Source organism: Jaculus jaculus, chromosome X (genome assembly GCF_020740685.1).
Source record: "Jaculus jaculus isolate mJacJac1 chromosome X, mJacJac1.mat.Y.cur, whole genome shotgun sequence".
NCBI classification, from domain to species: Eukaryota; Metazoa; Chordata; class Mammalia; order Rodentia; family Dipodidae; genus Jaculus; species Jaculus jaculus.
This window is the reverse complement of record NC_059125.1, coordinates 39,093,240-39,113,294: the sequence shown is the minus strand read 5'-3', so window position 1 is coordinate 39,113,294 and position 20,055 is coordinate 39,093,240. Positions and strand designations below refer to the sequence as shown.

The 20,055-nt window shown below is 39.3% G+C and overlaps 1 protein-coding gene across 2 annotated transcripts in view; it reads left to right on the top strand.

Moving 5' to 3' along the window:
- Srpx (sushi repeat containing protein X-linked) overlaps positions 1–20,055 on the top strand; it is a 107,522-nt gene that overhangs the window by 49,331 nt on the left and 38,136 nt on the right. The window contains exons 2-4 of one of the 2 annotated variants that reach the window (XM_012950452.2): positions 6,379–6,438; positions 10,251–10,442; positions 18,264–18,440. In XM_012950452.2, the coding sequence (XP_012805906.2) occupies positions 6,379–6,438; positions 10,251–10,442; positions 18,264–18,440 (429 nt within the window). The remainder of the gene's footprint in view (positions 1–6,378; positions 6,439–10,250; positions 10,443–18,263; positions 18,441–20,055) is intronic. The other variant, XM_045141086.1, reaches the window with a different exon arrangement.

The window sequence follows — 20,055 nt, the reverse complement described above, 5'->3', positions numbered from 1 at the left end:
CAGCTGGCTCCATTGCTCTGGGGCACATGGTGAGACATATCATTATTGAGAAAGCTGAAATAGAGGAGTCTGCTCACTTCATGATGGCCAGGAAACAAAGAGAAGAAAAAGCCTAGGTCCCACTATCTCTTTCAAGGGCACAACCCCAGTAATCTAACTTCTCTTCCATAGGCCCTACTTCTTAAAACCTTCCAGCTCTTCCTAATAGCACCACCCTGGGGACCATGCCTTCAACATATGGGATGTGGCAAAGGGACATTCTTGATCCAAACTATAGCAACGGCTAAACTTGTTGTGCTTATATTTTTTTTTAAATTTTTTATTTATTTATTTGAGAGCGACAGACACAGAGAGAAAGACAGATAGAGGTAGAGAGAGAGAATGGGCGCGCCAGGGCTTCCAGCCTCTGCAAATGAACTCCAGAGGCGTGCGCCCCCTTGTGCATCTGGCTAACGTGGGACCTGGGGAACCGAGCCTCGAACTGGGGTCCTTAGGCTTCACAGGCAAGCGCTTAACCGCTAAGCCATCTCTCCAGCCCTTGTGCTTAGATTTATGTACTTTTTTTTTTTTTTTTTGGTTTTTCGAGGTAGGGTCTCACTCTAGCCCAGGCTCACCTGGAATTCACTATGTAGTCTCAGGGTGGCCTCAAACTCATGGCGATCCTCCTACCTCTGCCTCCCAAGTGCTGGGATTAAAGGCGTGAGCCACCACGCCCGGCTACTTATTTCTTAAATAGTAAACTTACATACTTATTTCTCAGTTGATTTTCTCAAATATGTGTTAAGGTTTAATATGGGAAACAGAATCTGCTCTAGGTGTTTTGTGTGAAAGGAGATTTAATGTAATAAATAAAATCATTAACAATCAGAAAAACTAGGGCAATGGAAGTCATGAAGTTGGCATTAGAGGTCAAAGATCTAGATCTTCATAGTTTCAATCTGTTCCTATCATTCAGAGATTAGGAACCTGTTACTGCTCTACCTATTACCACTGATAATGTCCTATGCTATCCACCTTCCAAAACTGATGAGGGGACAAGATAGGACATGACATTCCACTGCTGCCAAGACATACACTAAAGACTACTTCGTGCATATACAACTGTAGCAAAGAATAGAGACTTCATTTTCCTCTTCAAATTCCTAAAATCCAGATTTGTCCACAATGTACATGAATAAGGACATATAGGAAATATGTGTTGCAACCTTCCTACCCTTGAAACCAAGAAAATCCGGAACACAGTAGATTTGGAAGGAGGGGCTCATACACAATGCTTAGCACAGATTTTTTAAATTCATAGACATTTGCAATATAATGATTTATTCCACAAATTATCTATTGTTGAAAGCTAGGTACTCCATTTGAGAGAATTCTTTGTAGGTTCAGATTCTAAGCTTTGAACAATTGACAATTATTATTATAGAGATATCCATGACAAAATGTTTTCCATGAATGATGTAAAAGTCCAGTCCAGCTAAGAGAGTGGGCCTAGAAGCCAATGAATGATAACTATTGCTATTGGAACTCAGTATTAAGCACTGGAGAGAGTGCAGCTATAATGCTTAAGGAAAGATGAGGTGCTGGGGAGCTGTAGCTTTCTTACTCATCACCCATAGATAGGATAAGAATTGAGAATCTTAGTTCGCTGGTAATGTTTTTATTGTATAAAACTTGACTATGCAGGTCCTAGTTGATCATGAGACCTACAATCCTATGGTTGTCCAGTGCTGTTATTTTTGTGATAGGTATCTATACATGAGCCTAGAGTTTGTGCAAATGATTTACTCCTTCAAGGCTGGTCCAGGGCCTCAAGTATCTGGAATTATAGTTTCTTAAGGGCCTTAGGAACACCACATTCTATGTGCCTTGTGATTTATACTATTCAGCTTATGTACTCTTCTCATTGTTCCCATCGTTTCTTGGAACTTCTTGAATCATTAAAGTTCTAGAAAAATGAATTTGGAAGTAGACATCACTTCAAACAAGGAATGCATATTTATATGAGCTCTAATCTGTTCTGAGGGCTTCCTGTCTATGAGCTCTAAACAATAGCAATGGTTATCACCCTAAGAAAACTGGTGGTTACAATCTGAATTTAATTTGATTAAGCACCAGTGTGGTGAAGCAGTGTATTCAGAGGTGGGATGAGCTCTAGAGGTTTAAGATTTTTTTTTTTTGATTTTTTGAGGTACGGTCTCACTCTAGCCCCGGCTGACCTGGAATTCACTATGTAGTCTCGGTGTGGCCTGGAACTCACAGTGATCCTCCTACCTCTGCCTCCCGAGTGCTGGGATTAAAGGTGTGCACCACCACGCCTGGCTTGGTTTAAGATTTTTCGCTCAGATTGTTTGAGTTTTGGATACTGTACTCAAATTCCTAATTTCATATCGGTATCTGCAATTTTATGTAACACCATAGAGCTTATTCTAGCTTTCTTTCTGTGTTTGCACCTCACTTCTTTAATGGTGAGAAACCGAACTACAAATATTCATTTATTTGCCTATGTGATTATTCCTATGAATCTAACCAATCCTTGTCTACTCTAATGTTTCTTGCCAAATATGAATACAATTCTTACCATTACTCAGCCTCTCGTGCTAAGCTTTCCCCTAGACCTCATGGATCCCCTTTTACTGGTCTGTAATGATCCTGTGAGGCTTTCCTTCCATATTAATTCTTTCTTTGCTCCCATTTTCTGTTTACACACTGCTTAGATTCTGACATCTTACCCAGGCCAACAGTCCCCTGCACTTTCTGTTACAGAATCTAACTACTTTGTTCTTTCACAAATAAAAAATTTAGAGCTGAGTTCTTTAAGAATAAGCTAGGAAAGGATTCATTCTTTCTCCCTGTCCTTCTCTCTTTGTATCTCCCTCTTTCCCTCCCTCTCTCCTCATTCTTAGTACTGAGAATTGCACCCTGGGCTTCTTGTAGGTAGAAAAATCAGGCAAGAGCTATTCTATTGAGCTACATCCTGGAACCATTTGCTACTTTTATTTTGATAAGGCTTTCTGTTAAGTTGCCAAAGCTGGCCTGGAGCTCACTATGTAGCCCTGACTGACTTCAATCTCATGATCTTGCCTCAGCTTCCTACGTGCTAGGATTACAAGTGTGTGCAACTGTTATTTACTTCAGTGATGAGCTCTTAGGAGCATCTGGATCTCTCATTTGCTAGTTGTTCAGCATCCTCAGGGCCTGTTTCCTTCACCCTAAAGACTCTTTGAGATGGGGTCTCACAATGTAGCCTAGGAAGGCCTTGAACTTGTGATCATCCTAACTCAGTTTCCCCATGTACCTGCATGCTTTAAAATTTTAATAAGATTTAGTGGTTGGGGATCATGGAAATAACACTTGAGAGAGGGATGTTGACAAGCATAGGTAAAAGCATAGGCAAGAGCAGGTTGCATTGGTTCAGAACCTCTGAGGTCATCAAATGATCAGAGGAAGTCTGGCTGGATTGGGACCACATTGATTGTACCTTTAATGTGACATTGAAGATTTTAGATTTAACTTTGTAGCCATGAACAAATTTGAAAAGTATTTCCATAAGTGGATGATATAGTTTCTGATTCAAAAAGGTAATTCCTAAGATAAGTTCAAAGACTTTTTGATGGTGGGAATAGAGGAGGCTAAATTAGGAGTATAAACAGAGATTACTAGTGAAAGACAGAATAGGTGACTATTGCAAAGGTCTTATAAATACTATCGACCTGCAATGGGTACTATGTATACTACAATTAGATTGGTGGAACAAATTCCAATATAGTATTACACAGTCAGTAGCATGACTACCACTAACAGTTTTGCACATTTCAAAATAGTTATGAGAGGATATCATGGCAAATAAAAATGAAACATTAAAATTTAAAAAGACAGGCTTATAGATCAGTATCATCATGCTTGTTTAGCATGAGTGAGATCATATCCATAGCAACAGAGAGGCAAAGAGGGAAAGAAAGAGAGGGAGAGAGGGAGAGAGGGAGAGAGGGAGAGAGAGAGAGAGAGAGAGAGAGAGAGAGAGAGAGAGAGAGAGAGAGAGAGAGAGACTATTTGCTTAAAGTATCACAATGGATGTTGAAATGGAGATTTGGGGATAAATTTGTGAATTGTAACTTTTGGGATGGAATCAAAATGTTTGGGCTATATGGTAAATGAGCTAACTTGAAAAAGAGGCTGATATTTTCCTCTGAGGAAGACTAGCTGGAAGGTAGGTGATCTTATTTGTTGAAATGATAAATATTAGGCCATGCATGAATTTGGTGATCATAAAGGAGCTCTACTTTTGAATGGGTTGAGCATAAGTGTGAAGATGTACAGCAAACAATTGGTATTTCTAACCCTGAAAGTTCGAGGCTGAAAATCTTAAATACATGGGAACAGTTCAAGTGGGGTGCATGAACAGGCAAAAAAAACCAAAAAAATAGACTGAGGATATGAAAAGTACCAAAACTGGACCCCAGTGAAACACTTACATCTAAATAATAGGCTGATGGAAAGATTCTTCCCAACGATTGTTGATAAAGGAGGAAGAAAATCAGGAAGCCAGTGCAAAAGAAAAGGCTCTTTGGAATGGAAAGGTGGCATTTATTTAAGTTAACTGAGGGGAGAAAATGAGTGTGTGTGTGTGTGTGTGTGTGTGTGTGTGTGTGTGTGTGTGTGTGTGTGTATGCAAGGAGGGAGAGAGAGAGACTGAGAGAGATTACTGCCCATAATCTGGATGTTTGGTGCATTTTTTTTTTAATTTAGATGAGCAAATGATCAAAGATTTAAATGGCGTTATTTACTTAGGATGGATTCATGGCAGAGGATTGACCTGATCAAAGGGTTTGAGCATAAGCTTTTAAGCTCATTTTTTCTAGGTTGCATTACTATGTTTAATGTTCACATGTTCACTACTGGATGCAGGACAATGAAAAGTTTATATTTTTTTACAGGCCTGAAAGGTCAAGTGATCAGGTGAGGAAATATCCTACCAAGCAGAATGCAGAGCCTCTCTGGTTGGGGAAATCTTTTCTAAGTGGATGTTGTCAAGCTACCACTCCTTCCCAATGTTTCATTTCCAAACCTTTATTCTCTCATTGATAATGCCAGTGGGACAGGAACCATTACTCATGAGCTCACCATGCATAGCAATTTGAATTAGCTATTTGGAGTGAATTTACTTTTCCATTATAGCTACAGGTACATGGAAGTAAATATATGACCAAGACAGTGTTAACTCAAGGGTTAATGATCAGATTGCAGTGTAAGGTTCTCCAAGCTTAAGATTGCTATTTTAAAGTTTTGGATCTACTTACTGCTTCAAATGTTAAGGACCACAACTCATTGAAATTCAATATTTAATATTTTAAAAATGATTCCTATTTAAGTGTCAAATGAGTTAATTTCAAAATAATGTACAATCTTTTTTCTGAACCTGTGGGACTTGGGGGTACCCGTACTCACAAATAAGTGTTACTTTGGACCTGTGAAATGACTAAGTTGGTAAAATGACTCAGCTGGTAAAAGTGCAAGTGTGAAGACTTGAGTTTGGATCACTAGAACCCATGTAAAGCTGGACACTGTAACCTCAGCCCTCCTGTGGTTCTATAAGAGGCCCAGACAGGAGCTGGTGTGTCAGCTAGTCTGACAAATACTGTAGGGAATAATGAGCGATCCTGCCACAAGCAAGGTGGAAGGCAAGGACCAACACGTGGAGCTGACTTCTGACCTCCATATGCATGCACATGCACTCACACATGAACACATGCATACACATACACACCCACTTCATACAAGCACATGTTATTTTTTTTAAAGAAATGTTATTTTAGCCATGGCTGGGTGAGAGGTTTACAATAAACATCAAGGCCCTCAGTTATGGTCCTCATTTCCTTGAAATTCACCAAAGCAGCTTTGTGTTTCTTTGTCATTAAAATAATACTTGATTTACCTTCTTAACCTATACACAGATTCATTTCACAAGATGTTTCAGGTACCATAAGCATTTGGTTCTACTAGGTTTTCTTTGTCTGTTGAAGAAACTGTGGTTTGAGTCTGAGTCACACACATTTTACTGCTTCTCCCTTGGCATAACATTTATATATATTGGCATCTTCTCAGAATAAAGTTGACTCCCCCCACTTTCCAGAATTTCAGTTGGCATGTGGTGATTCCCAAACAGCTCAGTGCTCATTTTGGTTGGCTCTTGCCATCTAAGCCCATCCAGGTTCACTCTGAGAGGTCCTGTCCCTTCAGAAAGGCCACAGTAGCTTTTATTCTTGGCTCCTGCATTCTAATAGCATCTCTTGCATGGATTATGCCAATGCAACACTTGGAAATATGCACTCATACTATATGGCTTTTCTTGCTGCAGTTTCTGTTCTTTTTTTATTGTAGGATCGGGAGACTCACCGCTAGAAGATGATGGAGTCTGGTATTCACACACTAGATATAAAGGTGAATGCTTTGCTTCTCTGCTGGAGAGGACATGCTGATGCCAAGAGAAACTTTCTTTTTGCTCTGCAGAGCATATTATAATAAAGTGACCAGCCAGCACATCAAAGTTTTAATTCCCTGTCTAAAATAAATAAATGCACATATGATTGATTCTTTAAAAATAAGCAAATGAAAGAAGATAAAATACAGTTGGAAATTTCTGAAGTGCTGTTCTTCAGCCCCCCAATGGTCATTTTATTCTCCTAAATTTCTTTACTTCCCTGCCTTCTGCCAAAGCAAGCTGCAGCTGATGAAAGTAAAAATCAAGCCCCAAGTTCTTATTGGTTCATACATTACAGCCAGAACTGTCCAGAGTAAACCACCCAAGGTCAACTCTGGTACCAATGCTGCTAATGTACTGACTTGAATGAGGAGTGAAATGACTTGATTTTCATGAGCTCATCTTGTCATGCTCTTTCTGAGCCCAGCATGGCTTTTTAAAGATAAGTAAAATGTGTTGTTGCTCAAATAGAGTTTAACTTAATGTTAACTCAATTTTGACACAATTCTAGCAATCCACCCCCCAGCAGGTATAAAAACCTAGTCAAGAACCTTCTATGTAGACTCAGGTAAGTATATCTGTAGATATTTCTCCTGCTCAAACACTTCTCTTGTGATTTAGTGGCATAATGAAGGCAAAGGTTTAAATGTTTTCTTTCTAAAACTGGTAAATGGTTCCTTTTACAGAAGAGGAAACTTGTAAAAAAAATTAGTTGCTGAAATTCCACTTTGCCCAAGAAATATATATACATTAAAGGAACAGGAAACTTCCCTAAGGTGTTGTGATATTTGAGTTATGGAGGAGTTGAGGTAGCTCTGGTCAGCTTTTGACTAAAGATTGCCCTTCAATTATTTTCCAAAGAAGTGCAAAAGCTTTGTAAACAATTACTAGTAAAAGTGCTAGTAAAAACCTGGTACCTACACTTAGGTGTACTGCCCATGATATGCCTATTTGCTTTGACTTATGGGTTGGTCATGCTACCTTAATGAACATAATTAAGATAATCCCTCACAGGTGATTCTAGATCCTGTCAAGATAACAATCAATATTAACCATCACAGAAGTGAACATTATTAACTGAAAATTGAGCTCTGGAATGTCAAACCTCCTGCACTGTGTGTGGCACAGAATATATAGCTATTTAATGGTTTTAAATTAAATCATTTATTAATTTATTATGATGCTGGAGCTGCAACCCAGGGCTGATTCTTTTACTTTGAATGTCATCATATATTCACACTAATTAAGGGAAAGGAGAAGGTGTGTAGAGATATGTCACTTTTGCCCCCTGTTTACAGATGAAGTAGCCAAGCTTTATAGAGAGTAAGGGACTTTTCCAGAGTCCCTCAGCTGGCAGACATTGCACTTGGGTCTGAACAGATATTGTGACTCCTATCCAGAGTTTGCTAGCAGCTCCTCATTAGTCTGTTGCACCATGCTGCTTCCTCCGCAGACTCTATTTCACCAGAATGCCCCCCAAATTGCCCCAGAGCTTCCTTCCTCTAAACCTCTGTGTTAAACATTGTGTTAACTCTCTTTAATGCATGGTGCTTACGTGCACTTTAGATTCAAGTCCTTCATCGACATTTCAGTTACCATCACTGATGAATGGTTGAGTGGCCAAAATGTCTCCCAAATATTTGTCTTGCAAAGTCATAAAACCTTCATTTTACAAATAAGTAGAAATGAGATTCTTGCCACCCCAACTTTTTAACAACAACATAGATTTTTGGATATATGATGACTGATGATAGGAGAATTTGAAGACTCAAAATAAGGAATAAATGTACTAATTAATTGCATATTACACTGAAATATGTGAATTTGTGATGAATGCATATGCAGATCTTACATACACAGATCATAAATATATGTAGTACATACTCTTTCAGAAAGGAAATGTGGTTCAAAGGTGGCTTGCAGGAGTTGTGTGAGTTTTACATATCTGTATCCACATGGTAGAAGCTAATCAGCTCTAAGGTAAGCCCCTAAGACATCATTTTATTTTTGAGGTAGGGTCTCACTCTAGTCCAGGCGGACCTGGAATTCACTGTGTAGTCTCAGGGTGGCCTCGAACTCACAGCAGTCCTCCTACCTCTGCCTCCTGAGTGTTAGGATTAAAGGCGTGCACCCCCATGCCCAGCTATTTTTTCTTTTACTTTTAAATAGTATTTAAGTAAACTTCAATAATAAAATCTTAGATAGGGCTGGAGCCTCCTGAGTGCTTGGATTAAAGGTGTGCACCCCTCTCTCTACATATCTGTCCCTTCTTCTCTCCCTCCCCCTCTTCCTTCTCTCAAATACATAAATAAAATATATTTTTTAATTGAGCTGGAGAGAAGGCTCAGTAGTAAAAGTGCTTGGCTGCGAAGCCTAAGGACCCAGGTCCAATTCCCCAGTGCCCACGTAAAGCCCAATGCACAACGTGGTACATGCATCTGGAGTTCGTTTGTAGTGACTGGAGGCCCTATTGTACCCATTCTCTCTTTCTCTTTCTCTCTTTCTGTCTCTCTCTCCTTCTCTCCCTCCCTCCCTCACAAATAAATAAATAAAACATTTTAAAGGTGTGCACCATTACACCTCGCTTAGGACATCACTTTTATCAAGAGTCTGGGGAGTATTTCTTGAGTTCCCAGTTTAGGACCTACTTGGCAGGTATATGCAAAATATCAAATAATAAAAATAAGGAAAAAAGGAAATGTAAAAGCACAAAAGTGAAAAAAAAATAGTCTATCTGAAGACCTGGACTTGTTCATTGCTTTTCATGGCTGAGAGGTAAACAGTAATAAGCACATCCTTAGAAGAAAATTCTTGGGAACATGTAACAGACCATGTGCTCCTTCCTGGCCATGTGATGGTGTACTAATCTACTCACTGGAAGCTCAGGTGCTGATGGGAAGTGAGGATCCAAGAGGTTGTAGAGAAATGGTGCTTATACACAGTATTAAGAGCCCTAAAAATCTTGGGGGAACTTATTCCTTATCCCTATAGATTATGAGAAACTGATGCAGAGGCCACTGTAAGAATTCTTCCATCAAGGACCTATACTTGTCCTTACATTGCAAAGATCACCTTCCAAAGACATAGGAAAGAGGTTCCAATTTTATTAGTGACATTAGGTATATTCTGAGTATTATGAGACCAAAATTAGAATACCCTGCAACCTTGACATTTGGATAAAGTGTTATTGCCTTACCTACATGGGGCATAACTGTAAACATCTGTAAAGTGGGGCTGTTTTTCTTTGGGGAACAATTATTTTGTGACTGTAAACCAAAAATATATCCATTTGCAAAACGTGGATAGCTTAACTCAAATTACCAGACAGAAGTACTATCATTTTTATTAGAGAATGTGTATATATAGCTGGGCAAAAATCCTAATTAACCAATTACTGACCCTGTATACATTATATTTAGATGGTAATACAATAACATCTGTTACTCTAAAGAGATTAATATAACTAGTTTGAGGCACTACTTGAAGGAACAAGTATTTATTAAACATGTACATGCTGTGCACTGTGCAAGGGAATAGGCAGGCATTCTTACCTTATCCCGTATAATAGCCTATAGCATGGGCATTCTCAGAGGTGAAGTAATTTGTTGTCCCATAGCCATAATCTCCTTATCTAAAGGCACCTAATATATAAGGCGCTACTGGAGTTCCAGAATCTGGACTACAGCTAATCTGGGAGTAAAAACCTAAGAAGATTCCTTTTCCAAAGATGTCCCCTCTCATTCTCCCCTACCTTTGTTTCTGCTACCCATAGATACCCCATGGTGCTCTCCCATCAAGGTGAAGTATGGGGATGTGTACTGTAGGGCTCCTCAAGGAGGATACTACAAAACAGCCCTGGGGACCAGGTGTGACATTCGCTGCCAGAAGGGTTATGAGCTGCATGGCTCTTCCCAGCTGATCTGCCAATCAAACAAGCGCTGGTCCGACAAGGTCATCTGTAAACGTGAGTAGCCCAGCCCTCTCAAGTCATTGCATGAAATTTCAGTTTCCATCAGTGCTGAATTGGCAAAATATCTTCTAAAGATTCCTTTGATCTTAGATCAGGTTTTTTAACTGAATGATTTTATTTTAAAAATCATAGTGTGAGCAGAAGACAGAGGGTTTCTTAGACATGGTGGGGGTGCAAGGGATCCTTTCAGAAAGAAGAACGTGAGTGCACTGATCAGAAAAGGGATGAAGAAGAGATTTTTTTTCCCCAGCAAATTGGCGATATTTGTTCAGTGAGTAGCAAGGTCCTGAAGAGGTGCTGGAGATTTGAAAGCACAGAAATGTCCAGGGCATAGAGATAGCTAGAAAGAAATGACAACAGTGATACAGGTGCAAGAAGGGCCCCAAACCAAAAACTCATGGTAACAAATTAAAGGAAAAAAAAACAGTGGAAAAGAAGTGTTCTGAAGAGTGGAGCTTAGAGAAGCAAGAAAGAGTCATTGAGGAAGGGATGGGTAATTCATGTAAAGAAGTGGGCCTGGGGAAGACCATGGGAATTGCATTTCAGTGGCAATGTCTTTAAACTGCCCTATGAAGTTACTTGTTTGTTGACTAACTCTGGAGGCAGATAGGCTAGTAGAAGCCAGTATTTTACCCAGATCTCCCTGTGCCTTTTACCAGTTCCAGGTATGCTTCTGAGTGCCATGATCTTAGCACTGGTATTTGAACCCAGGGCCTGGTGCATGCTGGGCAATGATCTATCATCAAGGCATATTCATAGGTTCCCTGAAATCACTTTATAGCTCATGTTGGCTTTGAACTTTCTGTCCTCTGACTTCAAACTCCTGAGTGTTAGAACTGTTTGGAAATAGAGGTTCTGGGACACAACTTATTTTGGGATAGAGAAGTTTATTAATGGCTCAGAGCCAAGTGGTTTGAGGTGTGAGGAAATCATTTTGAGAGAGTTGAAATCAAGAGAAACTGCCAGAGAAACGGTGGATGACAGGAACCCAGGGGCTCTGGCCATGCTGGAAGCTGGCACTGGGTGAGTGTTAGCCAAATCCTAGGGGAGACAGCAGGATTTGAATTCCTGGGCCCAACAAAAACAGCTGCTGTGTGTGACTGTCCTGAGCCAGTGACTTTGGCCATGGTGAGGGAGAGAAAGACTGGTAGGAAGGTGACTGTGAAACAGAGAGAGGGAGAGAGAGGATAGAGGGAGGAAAGAATGGAGAGAGGGGTACATTCATTGAAACAGATGAGAGGCTGAGAAAGAGAAAGACAGAGGGAGAGATACAGAACATGTACTTTATTTCAGGACAAGAGCTTATAGTGAGAGAGAGAGAGAGAGAGAGAGAGAGAGAGAGAGAGGCAAATACAGAGAGAAAGATTGAAACAAGAGACAGCTGGAGGCTGAGGTGCAGAAAGACAGAGGGAAGAGACAGAGATAAAGAATACACAGCTTATTTTATGAAAGAGTGAGCAAGCGAGCGAGCAAGAGAGATAAACCTCAGTAAATATGAAGGAGCCCTGGTATACAAGAGAATGAGTTATACCTGAGAGAAAGCAAGTGACAGCATATGTAAGTCTAGCATAAAAGGAGTATAATGAGAAGTATAAGCCAGGACTAGAGATTTAGCTAGCCACAGAGATGGCAAGTCATACACAGAATATAATTATCTGGCAAATTCTAAAATGCCAAATATTATTTTGGTTGTGTCAGGTGGGAAAAGCTAAAATATTTGATTAATTTTAGCAACTTATTATTAACAGTTGTTTATTTAACCATAGGAACAATACAATTTTGCATAATTAGGCCTAATTTTTCCAATAAAATAGTTTTTGTCAGATAAATAAGTTTTACCTAGTAGGAAATCATGAGATTAGAACAATATCTAAGCATAGAGAATCAGGTGTTATATCATACCAAACAAATAACAAATTTACCCAATGGGAAAGGATACACACTTAGCATTTAGATATAATGAACTACAGGATTTTAGAGGTTTCAGTTTGTAAAATAATGAAACATAAAATCTTTGTAAGCCATTTTAAAACATTGATAAAATTAGAACAATATTTAAGAAACTCCATTGTTGTAAGTGAGAAGCAGATGTCATATCAAACAAACTAAAGGATGAATCTAATGGAAAACATGTGAATTTAAAATTCTTATTTGTATACAATTTCCAAAACAGCAGCAAAATATAACAATAGCTAAGAGCACATCTATTGTTGTAAACAGATAATAAGGAATTTGTAAACATTATAAGAGCAGAATCATAAATAATAAAATTTTATTTTAGGAATTTTTAACCTATAATAACATAATCATGTCATATTACTTTAAATATTTTATCTAAATATTTTATTGAACCTTTTAATTTGGAAATCCAGGACCAATCCTCTGGTTAGGAGGTAGTGGTTATTCACTTTCAAAATATTTTATTTATTTATTCATTTATTTGTGAGAAAGGGGTAAATAGAGACTGAGAAAATGGGCACACCAGGACCTCCACCCACTGCAAATGAACTCTGGATGCATGTGCCACTTTGTATGTCTGGCTTTATGTGGGTAATGGGGAATTGAACTCAGGTTGCTAGACTTTACAGGCAAACGCCTTAATGGCTGAGCCATCTCTCCAGTCTGGTTCTTCCCTTTTTAACATTGTCATGGCAAAAGGAAATTGGGTCAGTCCTTTAATGATTTATAAGTCTAATATCTTCCTGGACATCTATAATTCCCCTTTCAAGAGTTGAGACCCTAAATTAATTTAGGAAATGGGTGTCAACTTGATCTAGCTGCTTCAGTATGCAGTTGGACCAAAAGGGGTTATTTAACTTTTTTGGGGGAGGTGTCTGTACTCTTGCTTGCTTTTAGGCCTTGAAGAATAATCAAAGGGACCCCAGAAGGTCAGTAATATTAGTCATGTATTTTTTACATTTTTTTTTGTTGTTGTTTTTCAAGGTAGGGTCTCACTCTAGCCCATGCTGACCTGGAATTCACTATGTAGTCGCAAGGTGGCCTCAAACTCACAGCGATCCTCCTACCTCTACCTCCTGAGTGCTGGGATTAAAGACATGTGCCACACACCCAGCTATTTTTTTGTTTATTTTTATTTTTTGAGAGCAACAGACAGAGAGAGAAAGAGGCAGAGAGAGAGAGAGAGAAAGAGAGAGAGAGAGAGAGAGAGAGAGAGAGAGAGAGAGAATGGGCACACCAGGGCCTCCAGCCAGTGCAAACGAACTCCAGATGCATGTGCCACCTTGTGCATCTGGCTTACATAGGTACTTGGGAATTGAGCCTTGAACCAGGGTCCTTAGGCTTCACAGGCAAGCACTTAACAGCTAAGCCATCTCTCCGGCCCTCATTTTTTGTTTAATGCCCAGCTATTTTTTTTTTTTTTTTACTTTTAAATAGTATTTAAGTAAATTTCAATAATAAAAACTTAAAATAGTAGCTCGGTGTGGTGGCACATGCCTTTAATCCCAGCACTCAGGAGGCAGAGGTTAGGAGAGTCTCCATGATTTCAAGGCCACCCTGAGGCTACAGAGTTAATTCTAGGTCAGCCTGGACCAGAGTGAGACTCTAACTCAAACAAACAAACAAAAAACTTAAATGGGGCTGGAGAGATGGCTTATTGGTTAAGGTGCATGCCTGTAAAGCCTAAAGACCCAGGTTTGATTCTTCAGGTCCCACGTAAGCCAGATGCACATGGTAACACATGTGTCTGTAGTTTGTTTGCAGTGTCTAGAGGCCCTGACGTGCCCATTCTCTCTCTCTTTCTCAATCTCTCTCTTTCTAATAAATAAATAAATAAAAATAAATCAGAAAAAACTTAAATAAATTAAATTATTGCTGGGCTTGGTGGCACGCCCTTTAATCCCAGCACTTGGGAGGCAGAGGTTGGCCAGGGCTAGAGTAAGACCCTACCTCAAACAACCAAAAAAAATATATATATATCTTTTATAATGAAAACCCTGGTGGATATAACTAGTAACAGTTTTAAGTGAAAATTAAAAATAGAAAGAAGACGTGTAGCAGACATAGTAAGAGACATTTGGAATGAAACATTATAATAAGAAGGATGGATATTATATTTGGCCATTATAAATAAAGCTTAGTAACATAGAGATATTTTATCAATAGACTTAAATTACAATATAATAGGGAGCTACCTAGCATCTATAAATTGTTAGCAAAGGCATTCAAAGCAGAAAATCATCTTGGTATTTGTTTTAAAACAGTTTTTGTTAACCCGCACATCTTAAGAGGCAAATATTCCAATTAATCAAGAAAAGCTAGAGACAAGCAAGTCAGGCTTGGACCATTCCTTTCAGATGATGGCAACTGCTGTGAACATGAAGCTATATTCTAGAGAGGATACCAAGTCTTCATAGTTGCTTTATTTATTTACATTTGAGCAATAGGAGCTTTTTGAAATATCAGAATAGGGATTGATTAAGGCTATTTTGATTACATATGTTAACAGAAGAAAAGCAGGACCTGGTCATTTATAAACTGGTAAGTTTGAAAGAGGAAGCACAGCATGAGGCTATATCCTAGTAGATCAAAGAAATTCAATATAAATCTTATATTTGGTAATACAAAAATAAGATAAAATTTTTCATTTGGTAGTACATGAAATAAATCGTACATCAAGTATCTATACATTAATCTAGTAAAGGACCCTTATTGCACATTATTCAAAGGTATTTACACTGACATGGATAAAGTACATTAACAGCCCTGTGTCAATAACCTGAATTAATTATTTGTTTAAGATTTATGAAAATTTAAAACCATGTAATTAATAAACCAATGCTATTTGTTAGATTTTAAGTCACTGTAATAAGCATTTGAGATCATCCAACTAATAAGCCCAAATAATATCATCTGAAAATCCTGACCTTTTCATTGAATCTGTAATGTATTAAGGAGTGCAGAATTGTTTTTGAAATTCAGTAGCATCCTAAAATACATCTAGGTGAACATTTTAAAATTAGAATAAAATTAGAACATTCAATTGTCATAGTTTAATTAAGTAGTTGTTAAACGTGTAATACAAAAGATTGCATAAACAGAACATGAACATGTGACAGTAGCTGGCCAGCCTTAGATGTATAACATGAACATGTAATAGAGACATGAAACATCCTTTTTCAAATTCTAATGACATTGTAAATAGAAAGGAATGTAATAATATGATTTATAATATAACTTTTAATTTAATATTATTATAAATTCAAAGATAATTTAATATTTTTATTGTATGTAAGTATTCTTTTATAAGCCCATATAGAGAAATATATGTGCCTTTAAAGTGTTTTTGAGCATTAAAAGCAGGCATCAAGCAGTCTGATTTTTCAAAGGACACCTTTTAGCATTTTTCCCCATAACAGGATTTGGTGACAGCTGCTCTTTTGGCCTTTGGGTCATCTCACAGCTCTGGGGGGAAAGAGACTATGTACTCTCCTTGGCAGACTCATCTTCAAGTTTTGGTGTGGCCCACAGTGTCATAGTGTCAGTGTGGAGCCTAGCTTGGAGAATGAACTTTAGCTTTGAATTAGTCTGCTTTGGATTATAATGCCATGAAGTGTGAAAAAAGAGACTAAGGGGATTTGAGAGGGAGGTAGATTGCCATGTTGCCATTTTTCATTATGTAAAGTGTCTGAGGAACCAACTGTAGGCCCTAGCCTTTGGACTATCCTGCTTAAGTTCTGGAAAATGAACCAAACAGGGAAAGGTGAGGTTGGCCAGCATCCAAACCAACTCTCCAAATCTCCTAAGAGTATGACTCTAAATCACACACAGAAACCCGTGTGGAAACAAGAAGTCCCCAAATTTCCATTGGGTTTGGGAAAATTCCTGGGGGAAGGAATCCAACTGGGTAATTAGATTTCCAAAACAGGAAGGAGGTTCCGGACAGGCAGCAGAAGTTCCTAAATCAACTTGCTGTGGAAAAAGTGGTAGAGGGGCAGGGAGTGGTATCTACAGTGGCAGAGGAGAGGAGAGAGCCCAAGAATGTGGGATTTCTCCCAGTCAGGTCACCAATATGTTAGAATTGTTTGGAAACAGATGTTTTCTGACATAATTTATTTGAGGGTAGAGAAGTTTATTAGCAGCTCAAAGCCGGGTGCTTCAAGGGGGGAATAATTTTGGAAGGGCCAGAGCAAAAAACAAACAGCCAGAGGAGATCTGAAGAGATTTCACAATGGTTAAGGTGGGTTCTTGCAAAGCCTGATGACCTGGGTTCCATTATTCAATACTCAGTAAAGCCAGATGTACAAAGTAGCACAAGTGTTTGGAGCTCATTTTCAGTGGCAAGAGGTCCTGGCATGCTCTCTCTCTCTCTCTCTCTCTCTCTCTCTCTCTCTCTCTCTCTCTCCTTGCAAATAAATGAAAATATTAAAAAAAAACCGGAGGAATGGTGGATAACAGGCACCCAGACAAGCACCCAGAAGTCCTGGGGCACTGCCACTGCTGGAAGCTGGCACTGGGTGAGTGTTAGAAAATTCTAGGGCAGATTAGGGAGGGATCAGGCTATTTGGATTTCTGGGCTCAGCAACAGGCGCTGCTATGTGTGGCTGTCCTGAGTCAGTGACTTTGGCCTGGGTGAGAGGGAGGAGGACTGGTAGGAATGTGGCGCTGAAACAGAGAAAGGGAGCAGGACGAAAGAAGGAGAATGGGGAGAGAGAAGGGAGAGATGGTGCATGCATACAGAGAGACAGATGAGAGGCCAAGACAAAGAGATATAGAGGAAGTGATACAGACATACATAACAGAACTAAACAAAGTTTCAGGACAGAACTGGTAAAAGAGAGACAAAAATGGGAGAAATAGTGGGAGGCTGAGACAGAGACAGAGACAGAGACAGAACAGCCAGAAATACAGAACATGCAAATTATTTGAAGAAAGAGCCAGACAAAGAGGATGAGGGACATCTAGAAAGGTGTTTATGGGAAAGGAGGATGGCCTTGATAGACATGTGGAGATGTGGCAGCATGGGCTGGTGCTCAGGGAAGGAGCCAAGTTGGCTAGATATCCCACTGAACAAGACTTTTGAAGACTCCAGTTTTAGTCAGGTAGGACGGGAAGGAGGAGGGCGCTTTGAGACCCTAACACTAATTAGCTAGTATTATAGACCCAAGGTGTCAAGCCCAGGTATACTTGTATCTTTAATCTAGTCTTAAGAAAGGAAACTATTTTAGAGAATTGGCTTATCCTCTTCCCCTTCCCTTTCCTCTTCCTCTTTTTTTTTTTTTTTTTTTTTTTCCTTTTGGTGCTTAAGGAACCCTGCCTTAGTCTCCTTAATCCTGGAATTATAAGGTTTTGTTTTCTTACATTTCCTGCCATGGACATTTTTTTCCAATGACTGAGTGGTAAAGAATTGACAAAGGCTGATTTCCTGGCCTGGAGATAGAAAGGCTGGGAAATGCTATTGCCCTTCTAGACCTCCCCTGAAGAAGCAAGCTGTGTCTGACTATATGACTATTATTATCACAACTTGCTTGGCAAATTTCTCCTCCCTGTCTATTTTCCTTATCCCACTGGTCTCCACTGGAAATGCTTCTTACTAAATCATTGACACACAAATACCTATTTCAAGGTATCAGGGTTTACCTCTAGGAAAACAATCTAAAAGGTAGTGGCTTGACTGACATGTCAACCTAGGCTAGTCTGATTTGAAGCTTACTCCCTTCTATGTGACAAACAAACAGCCATTGCATAATTCCATATATTTCAATGAACTTTTCACTGTATGATTTCAGAATTTCTAGATTCTTAAATATGGACAAAACCTAAGACATACTAAACAACTAAATTTCTCTTTTTCAGAAAAGCGATGTCCTACGCTTAGTATGCCGGTAAATGGAGGGTTTAAGTGCATAGATGGTGCTTACTTTAACTCTCGGTGTGAGTATTATTGCTCACCAGGATATACACTGAAGGGAGAGCGGACAGTTACATGTATGGATAACAAAGCCTGGAGTGGTCGGCCAGCCTCCTGTGTGGGTAAGACGTGTCATAGCCCTCAAGAGGCAGGTGTTTTGGGAGAAACAGGGGTTGTTTGTTCATAACATATATTTTAAACGTAGCATCAGTATTCCACATGTGAAGCCTCAGCAACCAGCTTTGCTTTTATTTCAAATACTTATCTATCTATTTATTTATTTGCTTGTTTATAAGAGAGAAATGGAGAGAAGGAGGAAAGAGAGAGAAGCACAGAGAAAATGACAGGGCCTCTTGCATTACAAAGGAATTCCAGACTAATGCACCACTTTGTGCATCTAGCTTTATATTGGTACTGGGGAATCAAACCTAGGCCATCAGCCTTTGCAGTATACACCTTCAACTGCAGAGCCATCTCCTCAGCCCCAGTTTTGCTTTCATTACCTCTCTTCATCCATGACTCCCTGGACCAACCATAGCCCAGTCTCTATCTTATAGCTGAAATAAATAACAGTAGTTTTCATCTGATTTTTGTCTCTCCCTTGGCCTGCTATTGAGGTATTGTGCCAGCTGGCAGAGATTTGATGTGCTCCTGCTGATTTAGTTCAGGTATCTGCCTGTTACAGTGAGCAGCTACTTGCAGGGACCTTCCTGCAGAGAGCACATACATATTTGTCTTTCATCTGAATGATGCAGTTTCTTAGTTGATGAGTACTTGTCAGTAAGCACTCAGTTTACTCAGCTGGAAGGGACTGGGCTATTACTCTGGGTTTGCTGATCAGTGAGTAGGTCTCACTGGTTTGCTTATGAGCAGCAACAAGCGCTCATAGAAACTGACTACAAATGCATATTCCCACATCACTTTCTATCTGCTGAATTTGAAATTTTGGAGTCAGGGCACAAACCATTGTACTTTCATGGTCTTCCAGGAATCCTAAAGTATTCAAATAGAGAGCTAATGATCTCAGGCTGCTTCTCAAATTTTACAGTGTCTGGGAATTTTCTAGGGTACATTAGGGAAATGCAAATTCGATCTCATCAGGTCTAAGGTACAGGCTTGAAATTCTGCTAGACTATTGTATAAGACTGAATCTTGGTACAATGAATATTTGGGGCCAGCTATTTTGTTGTTGTTGTTGTTGTGGGCTTTCATCCTTTGCACTTATAGAAATTTTATCAGCATCCTTTGCTTTTAATCACTAAGTGCCAGTAACACTGGCCTAGTTCTGACCATCAGAAACATCTCCAGATAATTTTGAATGGCTCTGGGAAGGGAAACCACTCACACATTTGCAGAAGAGGGGGTGGAAAGAATGTCAGAGTCACATGTTGGGTCATGATTTGCAGAGACATTTAGCATACCAATAACTGGGGACTAACTCCACAATGCACGACCCATTTACATCAACAAGGAGGGTCTAATGGGAGGGGGTAGATCATAGATGAGCCTAAACAATGGTACCAAACTGCCTGTATTTAATGAAAAAAAAACCTAATAAATCAAATTAAAAAAAAAAAAAAGAAATACTGATCTAGGTGCAGTGGATACCCACCCTAGATATTGTTATCATGATTTGGGTATTTTGAGTGCCAGCCACACGTGGGTCATACTCTTGAGAGTCTGATTCAAGTAACTTGACATAGGGAAGCTTGTAGATGCTAGCGAGGTTCAGATAGT